General features: G+C 45.1%; 1 protein-coding gene and 1 pseudogene across 6 annotated transcripts in view; both read right to left on the bottom strand.

Annotated features, from left to right (window-relative positions):
* LOC100345461 (beta-galactosidase-1-like protein 2) overlaps nucleotides 1-9,164 on the bottom strand; it is a 44,180-nt gene extending 35,016 nt beyond the window's left edge. For all 6 annotated transcript variants that reach the window (XM_089314586.1, XM_051834498.3, XM_051834500.3 and 3 more), the window contains exon 1: nucleotides 8,994-9,164. In XM_089314586.1, the coding sequence (XP_089170712.1) occupies nucleotides 8,994-9,079 (86 nt within the window). In that variant the 5' untranslated portion in view covers nucleotides 9,080-9,164. The remainder of the gene's footprint in view (nucleotides 1-8,993) is intronic.
* Nucleotides 9,165-21,021: 11,857 nt separating this feature from the next.
* On the bottom strand, nucleotides 21,022-23,803 carry LOC100345718 (septin-7-like; annotated as a pseudogene).
* Between the last annotated feature and the right edge of the window lie 216 nt (nucleotides 23,804-24,019).

The raw sequence follows: 24,019 nt of genomic DNA, 5'->3' as shown, positions 1-24,019 counted from the left end.
TCTTTAGCAAGGCACACACCACTAATGCTAATGTCTGCCTGTGGGTGTAAAGGCCTCCTGGGCTCACCCTGCGAAGAACAGAGACACTGGCAGGATAGGGAGGTGCTCTCTGTCTCTCACTCCAACACAGTCCCTGCTAGTAACAGAACCCCTTAATCTGCCCCCTTTTCATGACTAATCATCAGGAAACCTCCGTCTAGGCTGACCTCTCCAGGCGTGTCTGCAGAATCAGAGTATCTTCCTCAGCAACTTGCTAGAAATGCAGGAACTAGGCCTTACCTAAGACCTACTGAATCAGAACCTGTTATTTTAACCAGATCCTGGTTTGAGAGGCAACAAGCTATACCTTTTCCTCTGATACATGTAAATTATGTACATGTAGTCTCCCCCTGCTTAGAGCTTCTCTTTGTGTCTTTTTATGCTACAGTTTTCTAGATTTGAAAAAATAAATTCTTCTCAGAAGCAGGCATTTAGCCTAGCAGTTAAGATGCCTGTGTCCTTGGGTTTGATTCCCCACTTCAGCTCCTGACTCCAGCTTCCTGCCCATGCAGATCCTGGGAAGCAGCAGAGATGATTCAAGCAGTTGGCCCCTGCTACCCACGTGGGAAACCTAGATTAAGTTCCCAGCTACCAAGCTTCAGTTTAGCCCAGTCTCAGCTGTGGCAAGCAGGCAAGCTGTGGGAAGTAAAGTAGCTAATGGGAGTCTCTATCTCTCTCTCTCTCCCTCATAAAAAAAAAATCCTTCTCAGTGTTTATCAAGAAACATGAAATAAACAGCACAACAAAGCTAGCTGTTACCAAATTCTGGAGGACTCAACTGTTTCCTTCCTGAAAATGTTCTGGGAGGGTACTTGACAAGTTGTCAATATATTAATGAAAGGGATGAATTCCCTGGGAAAATGAGGATGATAAATACTAGGTTTCTGCAAGGAATTCACTGTGAGAAAATGAGATGATACAAGTCAGAGCTTCATAAATGACAATGTACCACGCAAATGCTTATTAACACTAATAATTATCATTAATACTAATTTCCTGAGTAATTAACTCAGTAATCATAAAAGAAAAGCAATGTGGTTGGTTCAAAGAGAGACGTGAGTCCTAATATGAGCTTGTTGCAAGCAGCTAAGCAAACTCTGAGGAAGCCCAGTATGTCTTTGCTTTTTCCACTGAACTACTCTTTCATGATGAAACCAGGGCACCTGCCTTCTTTCAAGCTGGGACACATCTCAACATTTTCTTCTGGAATTTCTGTTGCTTTTGCATCCTGGCTTCATTTTAGGCCAAGTGACTTTTTAGTCCTAGGAAAAACTGGACAGTGGGCCACGGCCACTGCCCATCTGTGCTCAGGTCAGTCTGCTCAGTCATGCTCTGTTGATCCACTTGGAAGGGGGGTGGGGGACATGTTCATAGCCTAAGGTGAGATTTCTAGAAGGCTCCTGTGTCAGGATTTCTGACAGGCCCTCATGTCAGAAAGATACCCTCTGTTTGTCATAACATACCTCTTATGTCATAACATACCCTCTATACCCCGTCCCTGCCAACCTGGTTTTGGCAAATGGAAATGACTATGCACTCTTTATGTTGTGGGCTGCAAAAGCTATGACACAAAAATAGCTTATCATGGAAATATGATGCAGAGGACATAGGTCCTGAGTTCTACCATATCCTCTGGTGTGGAACTCCCATCAGATTGTGCCGGTGAGGGAGCAGGGGGAGGAGGAAGGCTTTTTATACTTTATTCTTGGTCTCTGAGGTACTTCATGAGGACAAAGAGTACAGGACAGGCTCCAGCAGGCAGGATGGTCCTGGGCATGGTAGAAATGCTGGTGGATGTGTGTGAATTGAAACAGGTGAATAAGCATGACAGGTTACAAACTTTTTCACTAGGAATGGGCCAACACATTGACTCACAAGTCTCAGACAGAGTCTTGCAGAATGACTGGGGTGAGAGGAAAATTAGATCTAGTCACCTCTTTGAATACCAGAGAGCATCCCTCCCTATGTCGGTATTGATCCTGTAACCCTCAACAAGGCTGGGAGGCCTCACCTGGGTCACAGTCCCCTCCTACAGTCATCTAGGCTCCCACTCTGGGTCTGACCAGGACACAGCAGAAACAGTGTCAAGAGCTTGTGGAGTCTGATGACATTCAGCATAGACCAGGCAACAGTTCACGATCCGAGGTTGGCCAAGAATATGGACAAGTTGGGTGCCTGGGACAGGAATCTGTACCAACAGTCATTCAATGGCCAGAACATAAGTCCTTGTTGGCCCTAAGAGTTGCCTAATTTGGTTCTATATATAACATGTACGTGCTTAAATGAGGGCTCCAAATTCAATTTCTCAGGTGTACAGTGATCCCACTAAGATCTCAGCAGAGGTGTATCAGCTGAATCCTGGTCCAGAGCATCATATTAAGATGCCAAGCAAGAAAACAGTCATCTCTTCACTCACCCAAGTGGCCATGCCAGAGACCATGATTTAGATGGTGGGTGTGTCAAACTTCCTAAAAGACACAACCACACATTTCTTCACATGGATTGAAATGATAGTTTCTATTGGCTCCCATGAGGTCCAACTTCCTGGACATCCTGCTCCCCTAATTATTTGGGACTATTTCTGTTCTGCCAGTCTTCAGTTCTGTTCTCTCTTCCCCTCAGCAGAAGAATCTGAGGGCCTAGGGAAATATTTACTCTTTGGCGACAGCCAATGCCCTTGGACCAATCTCTGGTCCCCAAAAAGTTCAACCCTATGGAAATGGAATTCAGTCTCTGGCCCAGCTACCTAGATATGCACTCTGGTCTGTGCCCAGTGCTTTGGGCTCATGTTTTACCAGGAGAAGCATAAAACAGTCCCAGAGGATTTGAGCCATCCATTCACAAAGCAATCACTGTGATTTTGCAGAGGCCACAGCAAAAGGTCTCACAGCACTCCAATGGTCTTTGCATCTCTCATCTCCCTCTGAAGGCTCCCAGATGAGCCAGGAACTGGCACAACACTCAGGCTCCTGCAAGTAAAGCCAGATAGCTGCCGACGTGAGCCAGGGTCAACAATGGGGGCTCTGAGGGACACATTTCCTAAACGATGTTGGAAGTATGTAAAAGAAGTAGAGTTTACTATATCAATACATTGAGGCTCCTCACTAGTACTCAACCACAAAACAACAACAAAAGAGCCTTCATGTTATATGACACTGTGCTCTTGAGAAAATTTTCCATTGATAACTTCACTAATCAAAAAAGCATGGTCTCAGCTAGAGAGAAGTGAAAACTCCATTAGATAACTCAGAAGGACTCTACTCAATAATACGCTTCTGATCTTGGGAGAACTTACAGTCTAAATGAATTGGTCTCATGAAACAGGGGAAATATAACTTTAATAATCCATCACACAGGACATATCTAGAAAAATATATAAAAGATGGGATTAATCTTACAAGACACAACGAGCATATTTTACTACTGACACAAGCACAATTTCTGACTTCAGACAGTACAGTTAAGCTCAGGTCCTTCTTAACAGGTTCAGCAGAAATAGTATGTGCCACTTTGGAAAAGTCTATCAAGATCTAAAATGAATGTTTATTTTGTTTTTAAAGATTTATTTATTTATTTTAAGGCAGAGCTATGGAGAGAAGGAGAGAAAGAGACAAAGAGATATACATCTTCCATCTGCTGATTTACTCCCCAAAAGGCCAAAACAGTGGGAGCTGGTCCCAGACAAAGCCAGGAGCTAGGAATTCTATCCTGGTCTCCTATGTGGGTGTCAGGGGCCCAAGTGCTTGGGCATAATTCTACTGCCTTCCCAGGTGCATTGCAGGGAACTAGGATGGAAACAAAGCATCCAGAATCAAACGGTGCTCCAATATGGGAGGCTGGCATTGCAGGCAATAGCTTAGCTCACTATACCACAACACCGGCTCCTAAAATGGATATTTCTTATGGTCAACAATTTACTTATAGAAATTCAAGGGTATTTCACAGAGCTCATGGAAAAATGAAATTAAAAAATAATTTTAGGGGGTGGATATTTAGCCTACAAGTTAAGATGCAGTTAAGATGTCACATCCCAAATTGAGGTAACTGAGTTCTATCCCAGCTCCAATTTCTGACTTCAGCTTCCTGGAAGCCGTGGTGACAACTCAAGTCACTGGAGACCTGAAATGAGTTCCTGGCTCCTGGCTTTGATGTAGTCCAGCCCCAACCATGGCAGGCATTTGGGGTATGAGCCAGATGATGGAAGATCCCCCTTTGTCTCTCTTTGTGTCTATTTCTCTCCCTCTCAAATAAATACATAGAAATAAATTAATAAAATAATTAAAGATAAGTTTATTTTGATGGAAAAAATATTTGAAGTCTACTGATAGTTTTTTCATAATACACATTTTCCATGAACTTGTTCAAAAGCTCCCATATTCTTGAATTTCAGAATTTTTTGTATCAAAATAAACTTATCTTTTAATCTCATCTTCCAAAAACTGTTTGAAGAACTCTCAAAGATCCGAGATATTCACTGTAATTTTGTTTACAGTAGCTAAAATAATTGCCAACAATCAATGCTCATCAAGAGAGGGCTGTATAAATAAATGATGTGGATAATGGACAAATGGGAAAATATATATGGCTATCTCCTTGGAACGCATAGAAAGCCTCTAAAAGAAGGCATTAAAGCAATGACCTCTGGTTGGTGGGAGTGCTTAAGGGCTAGAGGTGGAGTCTTTTTAACTGTATTTCTCCTTATACTTGGAATACTTCACATTTTCATATTTTACCTACTCAAAAACAAAAAACAAACCTGTAAGGAAAACCACACTTTGTTCTTGAAAATAGACCTCCGCTCCAAGTGTTTCACTAGTGTCTGAGCCCAGAAGCAGTGAGAATAGCTAAGAGTCTCTTAAGAAATATTTGGTTGGTTACCATTAGTCTCAAAAAAACCATAGCTGTCCTTCTGTCCCAGGAGTCCCACATAAAGAGAGCTCTTTTTCAGCAGGGCCATTAACATTCAGGGTGACAGATTAAACAAAAGCTGAAACTAAGTGGAGAGAAAGCAGCCAGCTCCCCTACACCTAAAGAATCCTGTTTCTGCAGGGGGTTGGGAGACAAGAGAGCAGAGGGGACGCCTGCACTCCAGAGTCTTTTCCAAATACTAAGTGTTCTGAAAACTCTCTCCAAGCTCCAGTACAGAGCATCTGTGGAGACATAGTGAAACTGCATCATTTCATTAACAACTAAGTGCTTTTATTTCACCTGCTACTTCCTTGACTCAAGGTGGGAAGAACCCTTTGGATAACCTGCTGATATTTCTGCTTTTAAGTCTACATAGCTCTTGCCCTCCAGTCTTCTGGGTGTCTCAGTCCCTTAAACCACAAATACACCAATAATGTCAAGGCCGCAAGACAACTCTGACCTCGTCTAGTTGTTGGCTAGCTTGGTCCCCTGTAAGAATCCAGTGCCAACTGCCTCCCTAGGGCAAGGTGGCTCAGACATACCACCTGTTCCTGACTATAAGCCACTGTCCAGGTGGCTTATACAGATGATTACCTGCTGAATGAGACACTTCCTGGATGCTGAAAACTTCTCTAGGAGGAGATGAAAGAGAGCATTCAAAGAGTTTGAACATTCCAGGGGATGTGGCCTCAAGCAGAGTAGAACAGACAAAGCTCATAAAATCAATGACCTCACAGAAGCTCAGGAAGAAACAATTTGTCCATGTACACTTGGAGGACAGAACTAATCATGACTAAGATCAAAGCAAGTGGCCTGCATTGCTAAATTATCCACCTTTCATGGGTTCTCCTCTTCTTTCCTACAGGAAGAACTTAGAATTTGGAATCCAGGAGTTGTAGTGCAGGAATAGTGAGGGAGGCAGAGATGAAAAAGAAATGGACTTATCTTTTAGGAGAATAATGCTCGATGCCCAAGATGGTTTTCCTCTTTCCCAACCTTTGCCAGCTAAAATTCCAGGAATGAAAGATGCAAGCTGATTGGATTGTAATTTACTGATTAAGATGTAATTATAATTTATTAATGTAAGTGTTAAAGAAAAATAATCATAGTGGAAACCATGCCTTGATAGTATCAAGCAGGCAAGAAAGAAAGGAGAAGGAAGCATAGAAGGGAGGAAGGGAAGTACTATAATGTTCTTAAAATTACATATATGAAATAATGAAATCTGTTTTATTTATATAAATAAAAAGGAGAGAAGAAAAAATTTGTACAGAAATATCAAGCAGGCATTCTTCTGTTCACAGAGAGAAAGGAGGAAACAGGAGGAAAGGCAACTGGCTCAAAGGCAGGGGTCATATTGATACACCCATTACAGATCTCAGAATACATGCTCATTGAAAGAACCCAAGGCCGGCGCCGTGGCTCAATAGGCTAATCCTCCGCCTGCGGCACCGGCACACCAGGTTCTAGTCCTGGTCGGGGCACCGGATTCTGTCCCGGTTGCTCCTCTTCCTGTCCAGCTCTCTGCTATGGCCCGGGAGTGCAGTGGAGGATGGCCCAAGTCCTTGGGCCCTGCACCTGCAAGGGAGACCAGGAGAAGCACCTGGCTCCTGGCTACAGATCAGCGCGGTGTGCCGGCTGCAGCGGCCATTGGGGGGTAAACCAACGGAAAAAGGAAGACCTTTCTCTCTGTCTCTCTCTCACTGTCCACTCTGCCTGTCAAAAAAATAAAATAAAATAAAATAAAGAACCCAAGCAGAAAAGTACAGCACATTAGGTCACATTTCTATAAAACTCCAGAACATGAAAACCAGTAGAGGGAGGCAGACAGTAACAGATCCTTGGTTGCTTGGGACTGGGGGAGCAAAGTTGGAGGGGGGAATGGAAGGAGGGGTGACAAAGGAATACAAAATAGTTTGAAACCCTACCCCAAATCAACCTGGTCCTCCAATTTCTTAGGGAGGATGCCATCATAGAACTATAATTGAAAATGAACAAGCCCAAGAAATATTTCACAGAAAAAAAGAAAAGCTACTGGCAAACACTTTCCCCTCTAGCTATCCTCCATACACTATCTCCTGGGGTGCAGGGATAGGGCAGATCATGACAGCTTGGCTCCACAAAGCTGGGAGCTGAGCGGCCAGGTTGCATGGGACCTGTATTTCACTTGTCACATCAACATTCCCCAACCAACAGCTGGGGAAGGCCTTAAGTCCCACTTAGTTAATGACCCACTCAAAGCTGGAGTAAAGTAGAAGTGGAGAGACAAAAGAGCATGTTCTCCCTCCAGCCTCCAGAGTCGTTAAAACAACTCACCATCATTGGTGTCCCACCCCAGTGGGCCAGAAGAAACTTGGCAAAAAGCAGCCATAAGGGTGATGCAATCAAAAGGATATTAATATATATATGTAAATCCTAAGAGAAGGCCCTGAACTTGGTTCAGAGTTCTTTGGCCTATCTCTTACTTGCCAAGAAAGAAAGTGTAGCAGGAAAACAATGACTTTCCCAAGCATTTAAACTATTTCCATAGTCTTGGGTCACAATTATTTTTTCTCTGTCGTCATTGGTAGACACTCCACTGACCCCAGGCTGACTCCTGGGGTCATCCACCTGCATGGGTACATAGTTAACTCCTCTGTGAGAGGCAAAGCCTCTTCAGTTACGTTAGCTGCCTGATCCTCGTCCCCACCAACAGATAACAAACACTTGGCCTCTGTCACCTTTTCCTGGAGACTATGAGGGAGTACTCCCTGGTCCAGCTACACGCCCGGGGTCCCACCCCTTCTAGTGACCAGTCTGATCTCCTGCACAGGCTGCTATGTTTCTGCCCACCAACTGCTTGCCTTGCTCTCTGGAGCCCAGGCTCCCTGCTACTCTGCGGTATGCAGGAGGCGTCTGCTGCCTCTGCTGGGGGTTGCATCAGCCTGGTACCGGGAAGAAAGCTGAGCGTCCCATGAGAACCAGGACCAATCTTCAAAGAACAATGGGTTCGAGGTTACGGGACAAGGTGGGGAAAATCTTGGGAGCAAGTTATTTTGGACCTCAGAGTGGTAAGAAAACAATTTTCTTCTCCCAAATCAATGTTATGCTATCCTCACCACTGCAGAAACAAAGTCAGGATGTGAGTCTTGAGAAGGTGTAAATGTAAATATGTGTTTTCCTGGCAGAAAAAAAAAAAAAAAAACAACCAACAACAAAAACAACCTGCTCCCGGGGGCAGTCCAGAGACACTCAGGGAGAGCATGGAGGGAGCAAGAGAAGGCCAAAGCTGAGGGGTGGTGCGCCTGACACCAACTCCAAGGGCTCAGCCTTCCGCCCCTCAGCCCTGTTCAGAGCCAAACCGTGGGGCACCGTGCAGCTGCTCCAGCGCCACCAGAGGTTTTGAATATGGAAACTGCCAGGCATGGGCCGGACTGACGGTCAGGGCTGGGCATTCCTATAAATAGACACAGTTCAGAGAAATCCTGGGGTAGCGCACCCAGGAAACTTTTACACAGACAGGGTAACTCTTTCACTGAACCCAGCCACTTGCCATAAACATTCTGTCAAACGGGAGCGCAGGACGGTGAAAGCGGGGAAGCCGAGAGGGCCCATGGGGCGCTGCAAACAAATGAGGTCTCGGAGGCCCATGGAGCAGCGTGCGTGTGGCCACGCGGGACGGGCCAAAGCCACCACAGCCCTGAGCGCTGGAGCGCTGGCCACCGGGCTCAGGACAAGAGCAGAAAGGGCCGGCGGGGCGTCAGTGAGGATGTCAGGGTTCGGCCAGGTCACTCCTGGGGCGCCCAGGAGGCGCAGAGCGCGGCATCACAGGTGCGGGCAAGGACCGGGAATCTGAGGGGCTCGGAGGGCGGTCCGTGGTGCCACCGGGAGGCCGGCTGCCGAGACAGGAGCAGAGCGCCCGGAGGCACAGAGGGATTCCAGGGCGCCGGGAGACCGGCGCTGTTCCCGTGGGAACTCGAGACTCGCCGATGGCGGGAGGCGAGACCTGAGGTGTGAGTGCCGGGGTGCGCGGAGTCCCTCAGGCGCTGGGCGGGGCTCTTTCTCACCTGCGCAGCACCAAGAAGCTCAGGATGACCAGCAGCAGAAGTCCAAGTGTGCGTCCCGGCTTCCGCCGGAGGCTCCACGTGGTCATCGCGCGTTCGCGGCCAGCACAGACACGGATTCCCACTCCAGTCAGCGCTCCGCCGCGCGCTCGAGTGGCGGCGCGGGGGCGGGGCCGCGCGGCGGTAACCACGGCAACCGAGCCGCCGGCCGCCGGCCCGCTGAGACCCATTGGCTGCGGCTCGCGGCCACGCCCCCCGCGGCGCAGGTCCCGCGCAGTCGGGGCGGGGCCGCGTCTCTGGGCGGGGCGGAGGGTGTGAGCTCGGGAGCAGGCGGCGGTCTCCCGGGCCTGCCTACCTGCGAGTCTCACAGCGGTGCGCAGGGGTGCTTTCCTGCCGGCGAGGGTGAGGTGCGGGCAGGTGTGAAATGAGCTGTGGAGTAGAGTCACCCCCACAGCGCTGCCTCAGGAAGCCTGTATTAAAGGCGCTGGCTTGCAGAAGCCAAGGGCAAAATCTTTTTAAAAAAGACTCTAAAAGAAGAATAACAAAAAGCTTGAAGTAATAATTCATGATGATGTGAAGCGCAGTACGCTGCAGAATTTCTGTTAGACATATTTAGAGCGTAGTAGGGTTTTGTGAAAAATTGGGGGGGAGGAGTTAAGGGGAGAGAAAAGTACATTTTCTGCCTAGGCGTTCCACAGGTTTCACGCTGGTCCTGACAGTCATGTCAACTTTTTCTGTTAAAAAGATCCGGATGAAAGCATAACCTTTCAAGAAGGGGTGGCTGATTCTGCCATTAGGAGCAAGTCCCACAGGACTTTAGGCAACTTAGGGTTTCTAGTCACCACAAATACATTTCCTCCCAAGAACAAAATGCAGATTTTACTGAACGAAACTTCAAGGGAGGCAAATATTTTTTCAGAGCATCAGGTTTTCAGAATATCTTCTCCATTGCATGTTTTAAATCCATTCCCTACAAGGTGCGTAGTTTTTTTTTTTTTTTTTTTTTTTTTTTAAGATTTATTTATCGGGGCCAGCGCTGTGGCACAGTGGGTTAAAGCCCTGGCCTAAAGCGCCGGCGTACGATATGGGCGCCAGTTCTGGTCCTGGCTGCTCCTCTTCTGATCCAGCTCTCTGCTATGGCCTGGGAAAGCAGTAGAAGATGGCCCAAGTGCTTGGGCCCCTATACCTATATGGGAGACCTGGAAGAAGCTTCTGGCTCCTGGCTTCAGATCAGCACAGCTCCGGCCGTTGTGGCCAATTGAGGAGTGAACCAGAGGATGGAAGACCTCTCTCTCTCTGTCTCTACCTCTCCCTGTAACTCTGACTTTCAACTAAATAAAATAAATCTTTACAAAAAAAGATTCCATCTACTGGCCCACTCCCCAAATGGCCACAATGGCCTGAGCTGCACCTATCTGGAGCCAGGGGCTTCTTCTCAGGAGCCCAAGGACTTGGGCCACAGCAGAGAGCTGGATCAGAAGTGGAGCAGCCAGTCTGGAACCCTCACCCATATAGGATGCCAGCACTGCAGGTGGTCGCTTTACCTGCCACACCACAGCACCAGCCCCAAGGTGCATAGTTTTAACTTGTAAGCCTGACAGAAATGGAATGATATTTTAGATTTTAGAACCAAGACTCCCATGAAGGGCCCTTTTTCTAACATCAAGCAAATTTAGTTAAGTAGCAAAAGGTGAACAGAGGCAAGACAAACACAAAAACAGAATTAGACAATCAAGGAGTTCTGAGAACAGGGCCAGAGGAGTCCCTAGGAGCAGGTGGAGAGAACAGCAGTTTCCCCAGAACACCCTCCTCAAATTCAGTACTTCTTCCTCCATTTTTTTAAAAGCACATAATTGCTGGCCGGCGACGCAGCTCACTAGGCTAATCCTCCGCCTGGTGGCGCCGGCACACCGGGTTCTAGTCCCGGTCGGGGTGCCGGATTCTGTCCCGGTTGCCCCTCTTCCAGGCCAGCTCTCTGCTATGGCCCGGGAGTGCAGTGGAGGATGGCCCAGGTCCTTGGGCCCTGCACCCCATGGGAGACCAGGAGAAGCACCTGACTCCTGCCTTCGGATCAGCGCAGCGCGCCGGCCGCGGCAGCCATTGGAGGGTGAACCAACGGCAAAAGGAAGACCTTTCTCTCTGTCTCTCTCTCTCACTGTCCACTCTGCCTGTCAAAAACAAAAACAAAACAAAACAAAACAAAACAAAAGCACATAATTGCTCAGTGGTTAAGACTGTGATAAAATCACTTTGTCTTGATTGGGATTCTGTAAGCCATGGGGAAAAAAATGTCAAAACCCAGCCACTTTGCTATGTGGAGGACCATGTGCCACAGACATCCATGGAATCTTTTGCCCTTTGGTTCTTGCCATTTTGCTGAGAAGTAGCAGATTCTCCTAGACATCAGGTTGTTCTCAAGTTGTTTCAACAATACCTGCATCTCTGTTTTTTTTCCAGACATTGATAAAAATTCATTAACAGGTCATACAAACCCTTAACTCCTTAGCCTGCCCCTGTTCCCTTGTCTTCATTCATGTGAGAAGTGTGTCCCTAACTCATTGCTGACAAAACATCACCCTTACCTTCCTGGGGAGCCCTGAACTGTGGACAGGCCCTGCTGTCAGTTTCAGGACAATTTCACCAGACTGCTGAGATGGGTTTTCCTGAGGGTCTGAGACTCCTGTTAATAAAAATATTAGCAAGTTACTCCTTCTTTCAATGTCTCTTTTCCAAAATGTTTCATGATTTTGAAGTAGAAAATGAAAATGTTTAAATCTCTGGGAACCAAAGCTGCGGTTATTAACTGGCATGAGTGCAGTGTAAACAAGTGGCCCAGCAAGGTGCCAGAGTTGGTACCGAATCCTCAGTACTCTGGAATCATCCTCAGTACTCTGGAATCATAATCTTTTCAGGCCGTGTTCCTGGTGGCAAGGGTTCAGAAGATGTAAGACATTCTTTAGAAACAAAATAGATTTGTACTGGTATCTTCAGTCCACTGCTTAGTTCCTTCTTTGAGAATTCTTATGTTCCACATTGTCTATGTGTCCACAGACAGTTCACAGGAGGCTGAGAGCTGCAATCGTTCTGAATCTGTATGGTGGCACCATACAAGTAAAATAATCATATCAAACTGATGTCATTTGCTGTTTACTCTCTTATTTTTTTTTAACAGATACAAGTTCCTGGATTACTTATTCATTCATTCCAACTTATTTTTGAGGTCATTGTATTAATATCTTTTCAGTGAAATACAGCTATATCTGAGTTTTAGGAAAATATTTGGCAAAAATCTCTTAACATCGTGAAAATAAGATGGAAACTTTGGTTTCTAAGCAGCACAGCTACCTAGGCCCCTGACCTGAGATGTAGCACCTTCCCTACCACCTTTCCTTACAGACACACATGCATGGACAGCTTGAGTGAAGTCCAGTTATGATGTCAACTTAAGAACAGCAATTAAGACCAGCTGAGGGTATGTTCAACCCCAGACAAAAAAGAAAATAGAAAGTCCCAGGATGGAGATTTTAGCCTTGGAATAAGAACAAAAAGGTGGAGGTAAGTGTGGTGGCATCAGGTTAAGCCTCTGCTTTTGGGACATTTCTTAGCTCCTCTACTTGGGATCCAGCTTCCTGCTAACGCATCTAGAGAGACAGCAGATTTGATATTCCAAAAACATCACTTTTCAGCCTTAGTATGTGGAAGACACACTACTCAAAGGTCTAAATCATTAAAAATAATTTTTAGAGACTGTGTACTATATGCAGAACACTCTTAGTGGACAAAACAGGCCAAGATCCCTTCCATTTGAAACATATCCTAGCAGGGGAAGAAAGACAAGAAAAATTAACACAATGAATCAATGAAGTGTACAGCTTGTTCAAAGGCAATAAACTTCATAGCAAAATGTAAAAGGAGGTTCAGGAAGGAGGACTGAGGTGGTTGAGGTCTCTGTGGGAAGATGTTCGTTTGACTGAAGATCTGAAAGGTGGGAGTTAGTTGTGCATGCTCTCATCTGGAGAGTTACCCGAGCAGACAGGACAGTTAGTACTAAGGCACTCAGGCAGCAATATGACTGAGCATAGCAGGAAAGGCAAAGATCAGTGTGGGAGGAGAAGGGTCATGGTGAGAAGGCAGATGAGGTCTGAGAGACCCAGGTTCTGGTCGTGGAAGCCTGGAAGAGGGAAGCTTTGACTCTGAGTGAAATGGGCGCCCCTTCAGGGTTTGCACATAGCATTGATTAGAAGGCTCGCTCTATCTGCTGTGTTGAGAGCCTCCAGGAGTGGAAGAATGGAGGCCAGGTAAGAGGCCATTTCAGTAATCACAGGAGAGATGATGTGGTCTCAGACAGGGAGGCCAGCAACGCGGATCATGAGAAGTGTTGGGTTTCTGGAATGACAAGGAGACTTCACAAGGCCCAAGTTAAATGTACATTATCATGGCTGGCGCCGTGGCTCAATAGACTAATCCTCCACCTGCGGCGCCAGCACACCAGGTTCTAGTCCCGGTCGGGGCGCCGGATTCTGTCCCGGTTGCCTCTCTTCCAGGCCAGCTCTCTGCTGTGGCCAGGGAGTGCAGTGGAGGATGGCCCAAGTGCTTGGGCCCTGCACCCCATGGGAGACCAGGAGAAGCACCTGGCTCTTGCCATCGCATCAGCGCGGCGCTGGCCGCGGCGGCCATTGGAGGGTGAACCAACGGCAAAGGAAGACCTTTCCCTCTGTCTCTCTCTCTCACTGTCCACTCTGCCTTTCAAAAAAAAAAAATGTACATTATCTTTTAGTTCCATCTTTCCTGGATTTTTTTGAAGTATCCTCCTATTTGGAACATAGACACAAGAGGACTATTGTTGGTGGGGTGAAAGAAATAAAGAGGATTCAAGACTGTCTCCAACACATAGGAGCCGATAAGTGGAATAAGTGGAGTTGCCATTAGCTAAGATGGGAAAGGCTGTGAGGAGCAATGGATTTGTAGAAGAGTATTAGGGACTTGGGTTGGCTTGTTGAGTTTGGAATATCTAGAGACATCCAAACACAGGCTGTTGAATACAGAGATGTGATAGTTAGGAAAAAGGTCTAGAATGGGGATATAAATTTAGAAGTTGACAGGTAGTTGGGACAGTAGTCCTCTCTCTGTATTCACAATTTCTCTTTATGTGGTTTCAGTTATCCCCAGACAACTATAGTCTGAAAATATTAAATGGACCATTTTGGAAATAAATAATTCATAGGTTTCATTTTAAATGTTTTAGCTTTTCTCAAGATAGCATGAAGGAGGGGGAGGGGGAGAGAGATGAGAGAGAAAAGAGAGAGAGAGAGAGAGAGAGCTCTCATCCACTAGTTCACTCTGTAAGTGTCTGCAACATCTGGGGCTGTGCATGAGACAGATGCCAGCAATTTAATCTGGGTTTCCTGCCTGGGCAGCAGGGACCTAAATACTTGAGTCATTGCCTCCTAGGATCTGCATCAGCAGGAATCCAGAATCAAGGGTGGAGTGAGAGCTCAAACTCAAGCACTCTGATATGGGATGTGAGCATCCCAGTGGCATCACAACCACCAGGCCAAATGCCCAACCCTCCTGAGTTTTAAACTGTGTGCCATTCTGAGTAGCATAATGAAATCTTACACTGTCTCTGTCATCCCCTTTGTCTAGCACACAATAGAACAAATATTGTGAGGGAGAGAAAGAGACCACAATCACATAACTTTTATTGCAGTATATTGTTAACTGCTTCCTGTGTCTAAATTATAAATTAATCTTTATATACATATGTATGTATGTATAGAAAAAGTCATGATACGTATATGGTTCAGTAGGATCCTCTGGGTGTCTTGGATCATAGCCCCTGCAGATGGGGGGGGGGGTTGCGGCTATTGTATTTCAGTGCAGGAACCTATATGAATCACCAATTAACTAAGCACAGAGAAAGAGGAGCAAGGATAAGCGTTAGTGTAGCTAACACTGAAAAGAGGAACTAGCTGTCTAGTTGGACAAGAAGGAGCAGCAGTGGAGGGGGGACTCTGAAACTGGGGTGTCTGCACAGTGACTGTGGAGGAGGCACTGATTAGCTGTGTCAAGTGTTGTTGCTGCCACATCAAGTTAAAGAGAGACTGAGAAATCACCAATGGATTTGGTGTGTGACGGGTATCAGTGAACCAGACTCAGGCAGTTTTGGTGACAGTGGGGTCATGGAGCTGGGAAATCTGACTGGAACAGGTTTAGCAAGAAATACTGCAGAGGAATCTAAGGCATGGCATATAGGTAAGTCATTCAAGGACACATGTGAGAAAGGAGAACACGTGTGTGGGGTGGTAGCTGAGACAAGAGGAAATGTGGTCTAAAGCAGTGGTTCTCTATTCTTCCTACTTAGATGAAGGAACTACAGCATCAGTGTGGGCTGATAGTCTTGATCAGTAAAGAGGGAAAATTAGTGAGGCAGGAGAATCAGTGGAGGATTTCTGGAGCTAGACCCTCGAGTAGTGACGTGGAAGGGAACTGCTCACCCCTGAAAGCTACACGTTACGGAGAGGCTTACGGGATTGTTTGAGGCATCATTGGATTTTCAGTCCTGTGGTGGTCACTGAAAGGTTTTGCTAATATATGAATATTCACTTTTAATTTAAGTACCCATGGGAGATGAGACATGAAGTGAATATCGAAATTCGACTGATAGTATTGATGGTAAAATAAAGCAATAATTAATGCTAATGAATAAAATTATTAATGTCCAAAAACAATTACTAAGAACTTTCAAATGTCTAAGCACATAACAAAATAGATTCTCACCTATGTCTAAATATTAAGAGTTCAATAGTTTTATAAGTCTAGAAAGAATATGTGAGCCAACAAATACATAATTTTAAACACAATATATATGATATTAGTTATATAAACATATATTATTCAGTATATGCATTTTAAAATAGAAATAACTAGACACATTAGTAAAGATTATGTTATGTCACAATTTTTATCACTTTGGAAATATACCAAATATCATTTTGATGTAGACCATTCATAACAATAAACAAGACACCATTTATAAATTGAACTTAACTTTATTATTTAATTTTCTTTACTCTTTGAAGAAAAAGTTTTCTTTTGGAATTCTTCCCATCTAAAATTTCAGGAAAAAGAAAATCTATAAAACTATATGCAGCTTCCTCTATGAAAACCATCTGAGTCTAGATAGAATAAAGGATAACAAATGAAGAGAGATCAAAGTATTGCACAAAAAATAGGCACACTTTGTTTCATTAATGAAACATCAAAGAACAGATCTACAATAACAGACTAAGAAGAAAATTTCTTGTAACTTTTGGTATATGACAGTTAAAGAAAAACTTCTGAGAACCACTGCTACATCCTGCTGTTTTCAGAAGTGAAATAAACTGCTGAGGACATTTAAGATCTTCCTAAGTTATGAGTCCCAGCTGCAAATTACCTTCTGCAAAACATGTTATTAAAGTCCATTTTGAATTATATTTTGCTGTGCTCTTAATGATATTATTCAATATCTATATTTTGAGTATCAGATACAAATAGAAATTGTCTTAAAGTTTGACAACCTGGTGGGCTAGTAATTAATTTCACTAAGCCTCTTCTTCCTTATTTTGTTCCCAAAAATATCAAGTCTAGCATGACAAACTAATATTTATAGGGTCCAGCACTGTGGCACTGAAGCTGTTGTTTGTGATGCTGGCATCCCATATTGGAGTGCCAGTTTGAGTCCCAGCTGCTATGCTTCTAATCCAGCTCCCTGCACCTGAGAAAGCACTCAAAGATGGCCCAAGCCCTTTCGTCCATGACATCTATGTGGAAGACCCAGACAGAGTTGCTGGGTTCAGCATGGCTCAACCCAGGAAGTTATGGCCTTTTGAGGAGTCAACCTCTCTATCTCTCTCTCTCTCTCTCTTTCTCTCTCCTTGCTTTCTCTCTTCTTCCCTCCCTCCATCCTTCCCTTTCGTATAAATAAATGAAACCTTAAAAAAAGAAAAAAAATCATTAAATGGCAATTAGCATATAAAGGTGCCATGCAAAACCGGCTGTGGAATTATACATGTGGAGTGCTTCATTCAGGGCCCAGTTCTGTATCCTTAAAGTGGTAGCAGCACCAGTGTAAGCAAGAACTCTTTAAGAAAAAACAAATTTCACAACATATAACAGAGTTTGAAACTCTCTGTCTCTTTATGTAAGAAGTTCAGAAAGCTTGGATGGCAATTAATACATTCCTTTTTAAAAAGCATCAGTAAAGAGCATTTTAACACTTTAGTTTGTAGACAATAGCAACATAGAGGCCTTGCAAGGAATTAATGGTTTATTTGCTTCAATCTGCTGAGCAAGTAAACACATTGATGTGCCTTCAGAGGATAGGGTACTTTCCATGACACCCACTTAACGACATGGACATCCTTTCATGCACATAAAAGTCGAGAGCCCATGGCTTTTCAGAGACAATTTTTATTCTCTTCAGGTCCATTCTATTACTCTATTGCTGTATCTTTAGAGTATATGATTAAGAGAACACATTTTAAATGAATGCAGATTGAAACTATAAAGGGATTGCAGCTCGCCTCCACTACAATGGCTGTAACCAAAAATATATAAAAATACAAGTGCTGGTGAGGGTACAGAGACCTTGCCTAAATCATGTCTTGTCAGAGACTACAGATGATGCAATCATTCAATCTGAACTGTAACATGTAGTCATCCTCAACAAAACTACTCAGTCTATAATTCCTCTCTTACTCTATAATTTCTTTTTTTTTAAAAAAAAGGTTTATTTATTTGAAAGTCAGAGTTACACACAGAGAGAAGGAGAGGCAGAGAGAGAGAGAGAAAGAGAGAGAGAGAGGTCTTCCATCTGCTGGTTCACTCCCCAGTTGACCACAACAGCTGGAGCTGCGCTGATCTGAAGCCAGGAGCCAGGAGCTTCCTCCGGGTCTCTCACAAGGGTGCAGGGGCCCAAGGACTTGGGCCATCTTCTACTGCTTTCCCAAGCCATAGCAGAGAGCTAGATCGAAAGTGGAGCAGCCGGGACTCAAACTGGCGCCCATGGGATGCTGGCACTGCAGGCGGCTGCTTAACCCACTACGCCACAGCGCAGGCTCCTTACTCTTTAATTTCTAAGCATTCATAAATTAGAGGCTAGAGCTCTAGAGAATAAAGATTTATGAAAGAATCTACATTACAGAATTCTCACTCAGTGACACAGTCATGCAGCTCAGGCAGGAATAAAAAATAATCTGACCCCTTTGTCTTCATTCCAAACAGGAGGCTCCTTCTTCCCTTTGGGCACCAAATTATTTGCTAAATTACTTGATGCCACGAGGAATCATATTAAACAAGATGACAAGACTTTGTTACCATGTAAAGGATTTTTTTGTAGATCAAATACTAGGTTTTGGTTATGTTACTGGTCTCCAGTGGTGCCATTTGAGAATGGTTGGGTCACTGCTGCACATGTGGCTAATATCATAAATATCTGCCAATGATTAGTAACAGCCTTGGCTATACCCTGATAGCCAAGGAGTCAAGTCACAGAGGGCTCCATGCTGGCCTTTGCTGCATCTGAAAAAAAGAACCACATTTCTCTTCCTTCTCTGACTGGATTTGACCCAACTCTTTTTCCTGTTATTTCATAACCTTGTTTATTAAGTGAATTTTTTATAATACAAACAAAAAATACAGAAATACAATATATAAATATAGCTAAATACAGAATGGTGGCTTTTTTTTCTCTTCAAGAGGTCATTTCCCCATTTCTAGTCACATAAAGAGACTGTATGTAGTTAGAAGCAGGTTGGTCGTTAGCTTCACAATTTTAACTAGAAATTATCTATAAAGGGGCCGGCACTGTGGCGTAGCAGGTGGGGCCACCGCCTGCATCCCATATGGGAGCCAGCTTGAGTCTCTGGTGTTCCACGTCCGATCCAGCTCTCTGCCATAGCCTGGGAAGGTGGTGGAAGATGGCCCAAGTGCTTAGGCCCCTGCACCCGCGTGGGAGACCCAGAAGACACTCTTGGCTCCTGGCTTCGGATTGGTGCAGCTCCGGCTGTTGCTGCCAATAGGGGAGTGAACCAGTGGATGGAAGACCTCCCTCCCTCTTTCTCTCTCTCTCTCTCTGCCTCTCTGTAACTCTGCCTTTCAAATAAATAAATAAATCTTTTTTTTTTTAGAGAAATGATCTATAAATGCATTTTCCTCCTGCTACTTACCATAAAAAAGGGAGCAAAAGGTAAGTTTCCCTGTTGGTTCCTACCATAAGAAAGATGTTACTTTCTATTTTACCAGGGCCAATACATGGAAAATATCTAAATTAAATGTCATTTCAGAAATCAAATGGTAATGAGATTCTGGCTAAAGAGGGCACTAAAGGAAAATAATATATATTTAAAGAATGCAAACAAGAAAGATTGTTATAAAAACGCTGTAGGTGTACTGAAAGCATATCTTTTCTTCTCCATGTGTATTTTAAACAATGGAAGTGACAAAAAACAGAGACCACTGTGTTGGACTAAATTATGTTATTGTGTATGTTACACTGAATGGAACCTATATAATTGTTATAATATAATATAATATAACCTATATTATAATTGCTATAGAGAAGCCTATATTATGGAAATTTATCCTCAACGAAAACTTTCCAGTGTCCTTTTATTTTGGAATACCCTATAAACAATCAAATCACCAGAACACAATTGTAGAACAATAAAATATTCTTTTGCATTAAACTGAAGACATTTGTTTAATTTAAAAAAAGAAAAAAACAAAGAAAAGGTACTTAGAGCCAATATTTTCTAAGTATATAGTATATAACACCCTAGACAGTACAGGGTGTCTTAATCTCCATCAAGATCAAAAACACAAAAATAGGCCGGCGCCCGGCTCAATAGGCTAATCCTCCACCTAGCGGCACCAGCACACCGGGTTCTAGTCCCGGTCGGGGCGCCGGATTCTGTCCTGGTTGCCCCTCTTCCAGGCCAGCTCTCTGCTGTGGTCAGGGAGTGCAGTGGAGGATGACCCAAGTGCTTGGGCCCTGCACCCCATGGGAGACCAGGAGAAGCACCTGGCTCCTGGCTACGGATCAGCGCCGTGCGCCAGCTGCAGCGCGCTGGCCGCGGTGGCCATTGGAGGGTGAACCAACGGCAAAAGGAAGACCTTTCTCTCTGTCTCTCTTTCTCTCACTGTCCACTCTGCTTGTAAAAAAAAAAAAATCCCACACACAAAAATAATTTTTGTCATGCTGTTAAATCCATCATTATGGATAAAACTGGGGCAAATTGGTCAAACGGATCCAACAAACACTGATGTCCAAGCTGGCACATTGGCAACTAATACTCTCAATAGAGAGTTTAAAAGATCTTAACTTTCAGGGCTGGCACTGTGGCATGGCAGGTAAAGCCACCACTTGCAGTGCTGGCATCCCATGTGGGTGCCTATTCAAGTCCCAGCTGCTCCACTTCTGATCTAGCTCTGCTATGGCCTGGGAAAGCAGTAGAATATGGCTCAAGTCCTTGGGCCCCTGTACCTGCATGGGAGACCCAGAAGAAGCTCAAGCTCCTGGCTTCAGATCGGCACAGCTCTGGCCGTGTGGCCAACTGGGGAGTGAACCAGCGGACGGAAGACCCCGCCCACCCACCCACCCCCGCCGTTTCTCTGCCTCTCCTTCTCTCTCTCTGTAACTCTGACTTCCAAAAAAAAAAATAAATATTTTTTTAATCTTACCTTTTGGGGCCAGAGCTGTGGAGTAGCAGGTAAAGCCACCACCTGCAGTGGCAGCATCCCATATGGGCGCATGTTTGAGTCCCAGCTGCTCCACTTCCGATCCCACTCTCTGCTATGCCCTGGGAAAGCAGTAGAAGCTGGCCCAAGTCCTTGGGCCCCTGAACCCACATGGGAGACCCGGAAGAAACTCCTGGCTCCTGGCTTTGGATTGGTGCAGCTCCAGCTATTGTTGTCAACTGTGGAGTGAACCAGCGGATGGAAGACCTCTCTCTGTCTTTGCTTCTCCTTCTCTCTCTGTGTAACTCTTTCAAGTAAATAAATACATCTTTAAAAAAAAGATCTTACATTTCTTCTTGTTCTTTTCCAAGGTTCTCAAAGAGTCCTATTGTTCTAAAACACATTGTTGAGCTTCCCAGTTTGCTTTCTCTTCCTCAGACTGAAGACGTTTTTCCTCTCATTCTTTGTGCTGTGCTTCCAAATGCTTTTTCATTTGTTCATGGCTCTGAATGAGCTCAGCATCAGAGTCTTCCATGTTTTCAACTTTTTCTTTGACCTTCATTTTCAAATTCTTGCTCCATCTCCATCTCCACTTTCTTCACCTTAGCTACCAGCTCCCCTCCTTCTTTTTCCACTTGTGCCAGAGGGCTCTTAGTAAGCTGCCCTTTTTTCTTGTTATCAACCCCACTATAAGTCACAGCTGCCACTTTTTGCTTCTGTAGTTCCCATAGTGAATATAATTAGTAACATCTTTCAAGTCTTGCATGCATATTCTTATCAACATATTTCTTAGAATAGTAAAATCACAGTATTCACCATTTTCAATTTCTTTTTTTTATTTTTTTTTTTATTTTTTGACAGGCAGAGTGGACAGTGAGAGAGAGACAGAGAGAAAGGTCTTCCTTTTTGCCACTGGTTCACCCTCCAATGGCCACCGCGGCCGGCACCCTGCGACCAGCGCACTGTGCTAATCCGAAGGCAGGAGCCAGGTGCTTCTCTTGGTCTCCCATGCAGGTGCAGGGCCCATGGACTTGGGCCATCCTCCACTGCACTCCCGGGCCACAGCAGAGAGCTGGCCTGGAAGAGGGGCAACCGGGACAGAATCCGGCGCCCCGACCGGGACTAGAACCCGGTGTGCCGGGGCCGCAAGGCGGAGGATTAGCCTAGTGAGCCGCGGCGCCGGCCATCCATTTTCAATTTCAACAACACCCCAAAGATAGTACCTTCTCTGACTCTTTTTTTTAACTTTTATTTAATGAATATAAATTTCCAAAGTACAGCTTATGGATTACAATGGCTTCTCCCCCATAACATCCCTCCCACCCTCAACCCTCCCCTTTCCCACTCCCTCTCCCCTTCCATTCACATCAAGATTCATTTTCGATTCTCTTTATATACAGAAGATCAGTTTAGCATACATTAAGTAAAGATTTCAACAGTTTGCTCCCACACAGAAACATAAAGTGAAAAATACTGTTTGAGTACTAGTTATAGCATTAAATCTCAATGTACAGCACACTAAGGACAAAGATCCTACATGAGGAGTAAGTGCACAGTGACTCCTGTTGTTGACTTAACAAATTGACACTCTTGTTTATGGCATCAGTAATCACCTTAGGCTCTTGTCATGAGCTGCCAAGGCTATGGAAGCTCCCTGAGTTCACCGACTCTGATCATATTTAGACAAGGCCATGGTCAAAGTGGAAGTTCTCTCCCTGCCTTTAACTTCAATGATAGTATTGCTATGGATCACAGCAAGAGGTAAACAGTCCTTTATCATTTTTTTAAAGATTTATTTTATTTATTTGAAAGACAGAGTATCAGAGAGAGGTAGAGACAGAGAGAGAGGTCTTCCATCTGCTGGTTCACTCCCCAGATGGCCGCAATGGCAGGAGCTGCGCCAATCCGAAGCCAGCCAGGAGCTTCTTCCAGGTCTCCCACTTGGGTGTAGGGGCCCAAATTGGGCCCCCTTCTACTGCTATCCCAGGCCTTAGTAGAGAGCTGGATTGGAAGAGGAGCAGCCGGGACTAGAACCGGCGTCCATATGGGATGCCGGCGCTTTAGGCCAGGGCTTTAACCCGCTGTGCCACAGCGCCGGCCCCAGTCCTTTATCTTTTTAATAAGTTTACTTTCTTCTTCATTATCTGTTTCTGGAAATTCATATGTTTCAATTTTATGTTCTGTTATGTTTAATGTTATGTTCTGTTGACATTGCTCTGGTGTGAGTGTGCTTTGGCAGTAAGTGGGATGATGTTTATTTTTTCGTTTCATAATCTCAATATCCAACGGCCTCAGTCCGTGTCCTGAAGGAGCAATGAAGTATAAGCAGCACCGCACCCTGTTATCAGGCATCAGGCCTTTGTTCTCTCTCAAGATTCTGCATTTAGGTAGTCCTCAAATTTACTATCAATGTAGTTGATTGTGGGCTGCCAGCAATTACTGTTATCCACTGCATCTCCAAATCCTGGGGTATCAACTATTGTGAGCAGCAACTGAACACCACTTTCTTTGATTAAAACTGTGGATTGTGGGCTGGCGCTGTTGCATACCACGTAAAGCTGTCGCCTGTAGTGCCGGCATCCCAAATGGGTGCCAGTTTGAGTCCCAGATGCTTCACTTCCAATCCAGCTTTCATCTATGGCCTGGGAAAGCAGTAGAAGATGATCCAAGTCCTTGGGCTCCTGCACCCACATGGGAAACATGGAAGAAAGCTCCTGGCTCCTGACTTCAGATCAGTGCAGCTCCATGCATTGCAACCAACTGGGGAGTGAACCAGTGGATGGAAGACCTCTCTCTCTCTCTCTCACTTTGCTGTCCAACTTATGCAAGTGACAGCAGGTTGATTCCTCCAGTGGCTCTTGCCCTCCTTCACCACCTGCCTCCTGCAGCCCTCGAGGTAGAACTGGCCACTGACCAATAGGAGGCTGAGGGGGCCCTGGAACTGCTTTTCGAGCTGTGTGAGAATATGGACAATGTCGAAGACTTCTGCCAGCTGTCTGGTATGCACCTGCTGGCGGGCCAGTACCTGGAGGCAGGGCACCAGGGCTGCGGTTGTGCATGGGGCAGCTCATTGCTACTTGCTGCCAGAACATGACGGCCATCCAGGAGCAGGTGCTGGTCCTTGGTGTCCTTGCTGGCCCTTGGGCAAACTGCTATGGCTGCTCGACTGGGACTCTTGTTTCATGGTGCGCGTCAAGGGTCTCTTCACCATCTCCAGGAGCAGGAGGCTGGGCTGTTGCAGTTCCTCCATGTGGACAGCTTCTCTGTGCTGATGTGGGCCATGCAGCAACAGGTGCAAAAGCTCAAGG

This window comes from Oryctolagus cuniculus, chromosome 1 (assembly GCF_051225735.1).
Source record: "Oryctolagus cuniculus isolate XC-2025 breed Fujian yellow rabbit chromosome 1, ASM5122573v1, whole genome shotgun sequence".
Lineage (NCBI taxonomy): Eukaryota > Metazoa > Chordata > Mammalia > Lagomorpha > Leporidae > Oryctolagus > Oryctolagus cuniculus.
Note: the sequence above shows the minus strand (reverse complement) of the source record. Positions and strands in the feature narration are given on the sequence as shown.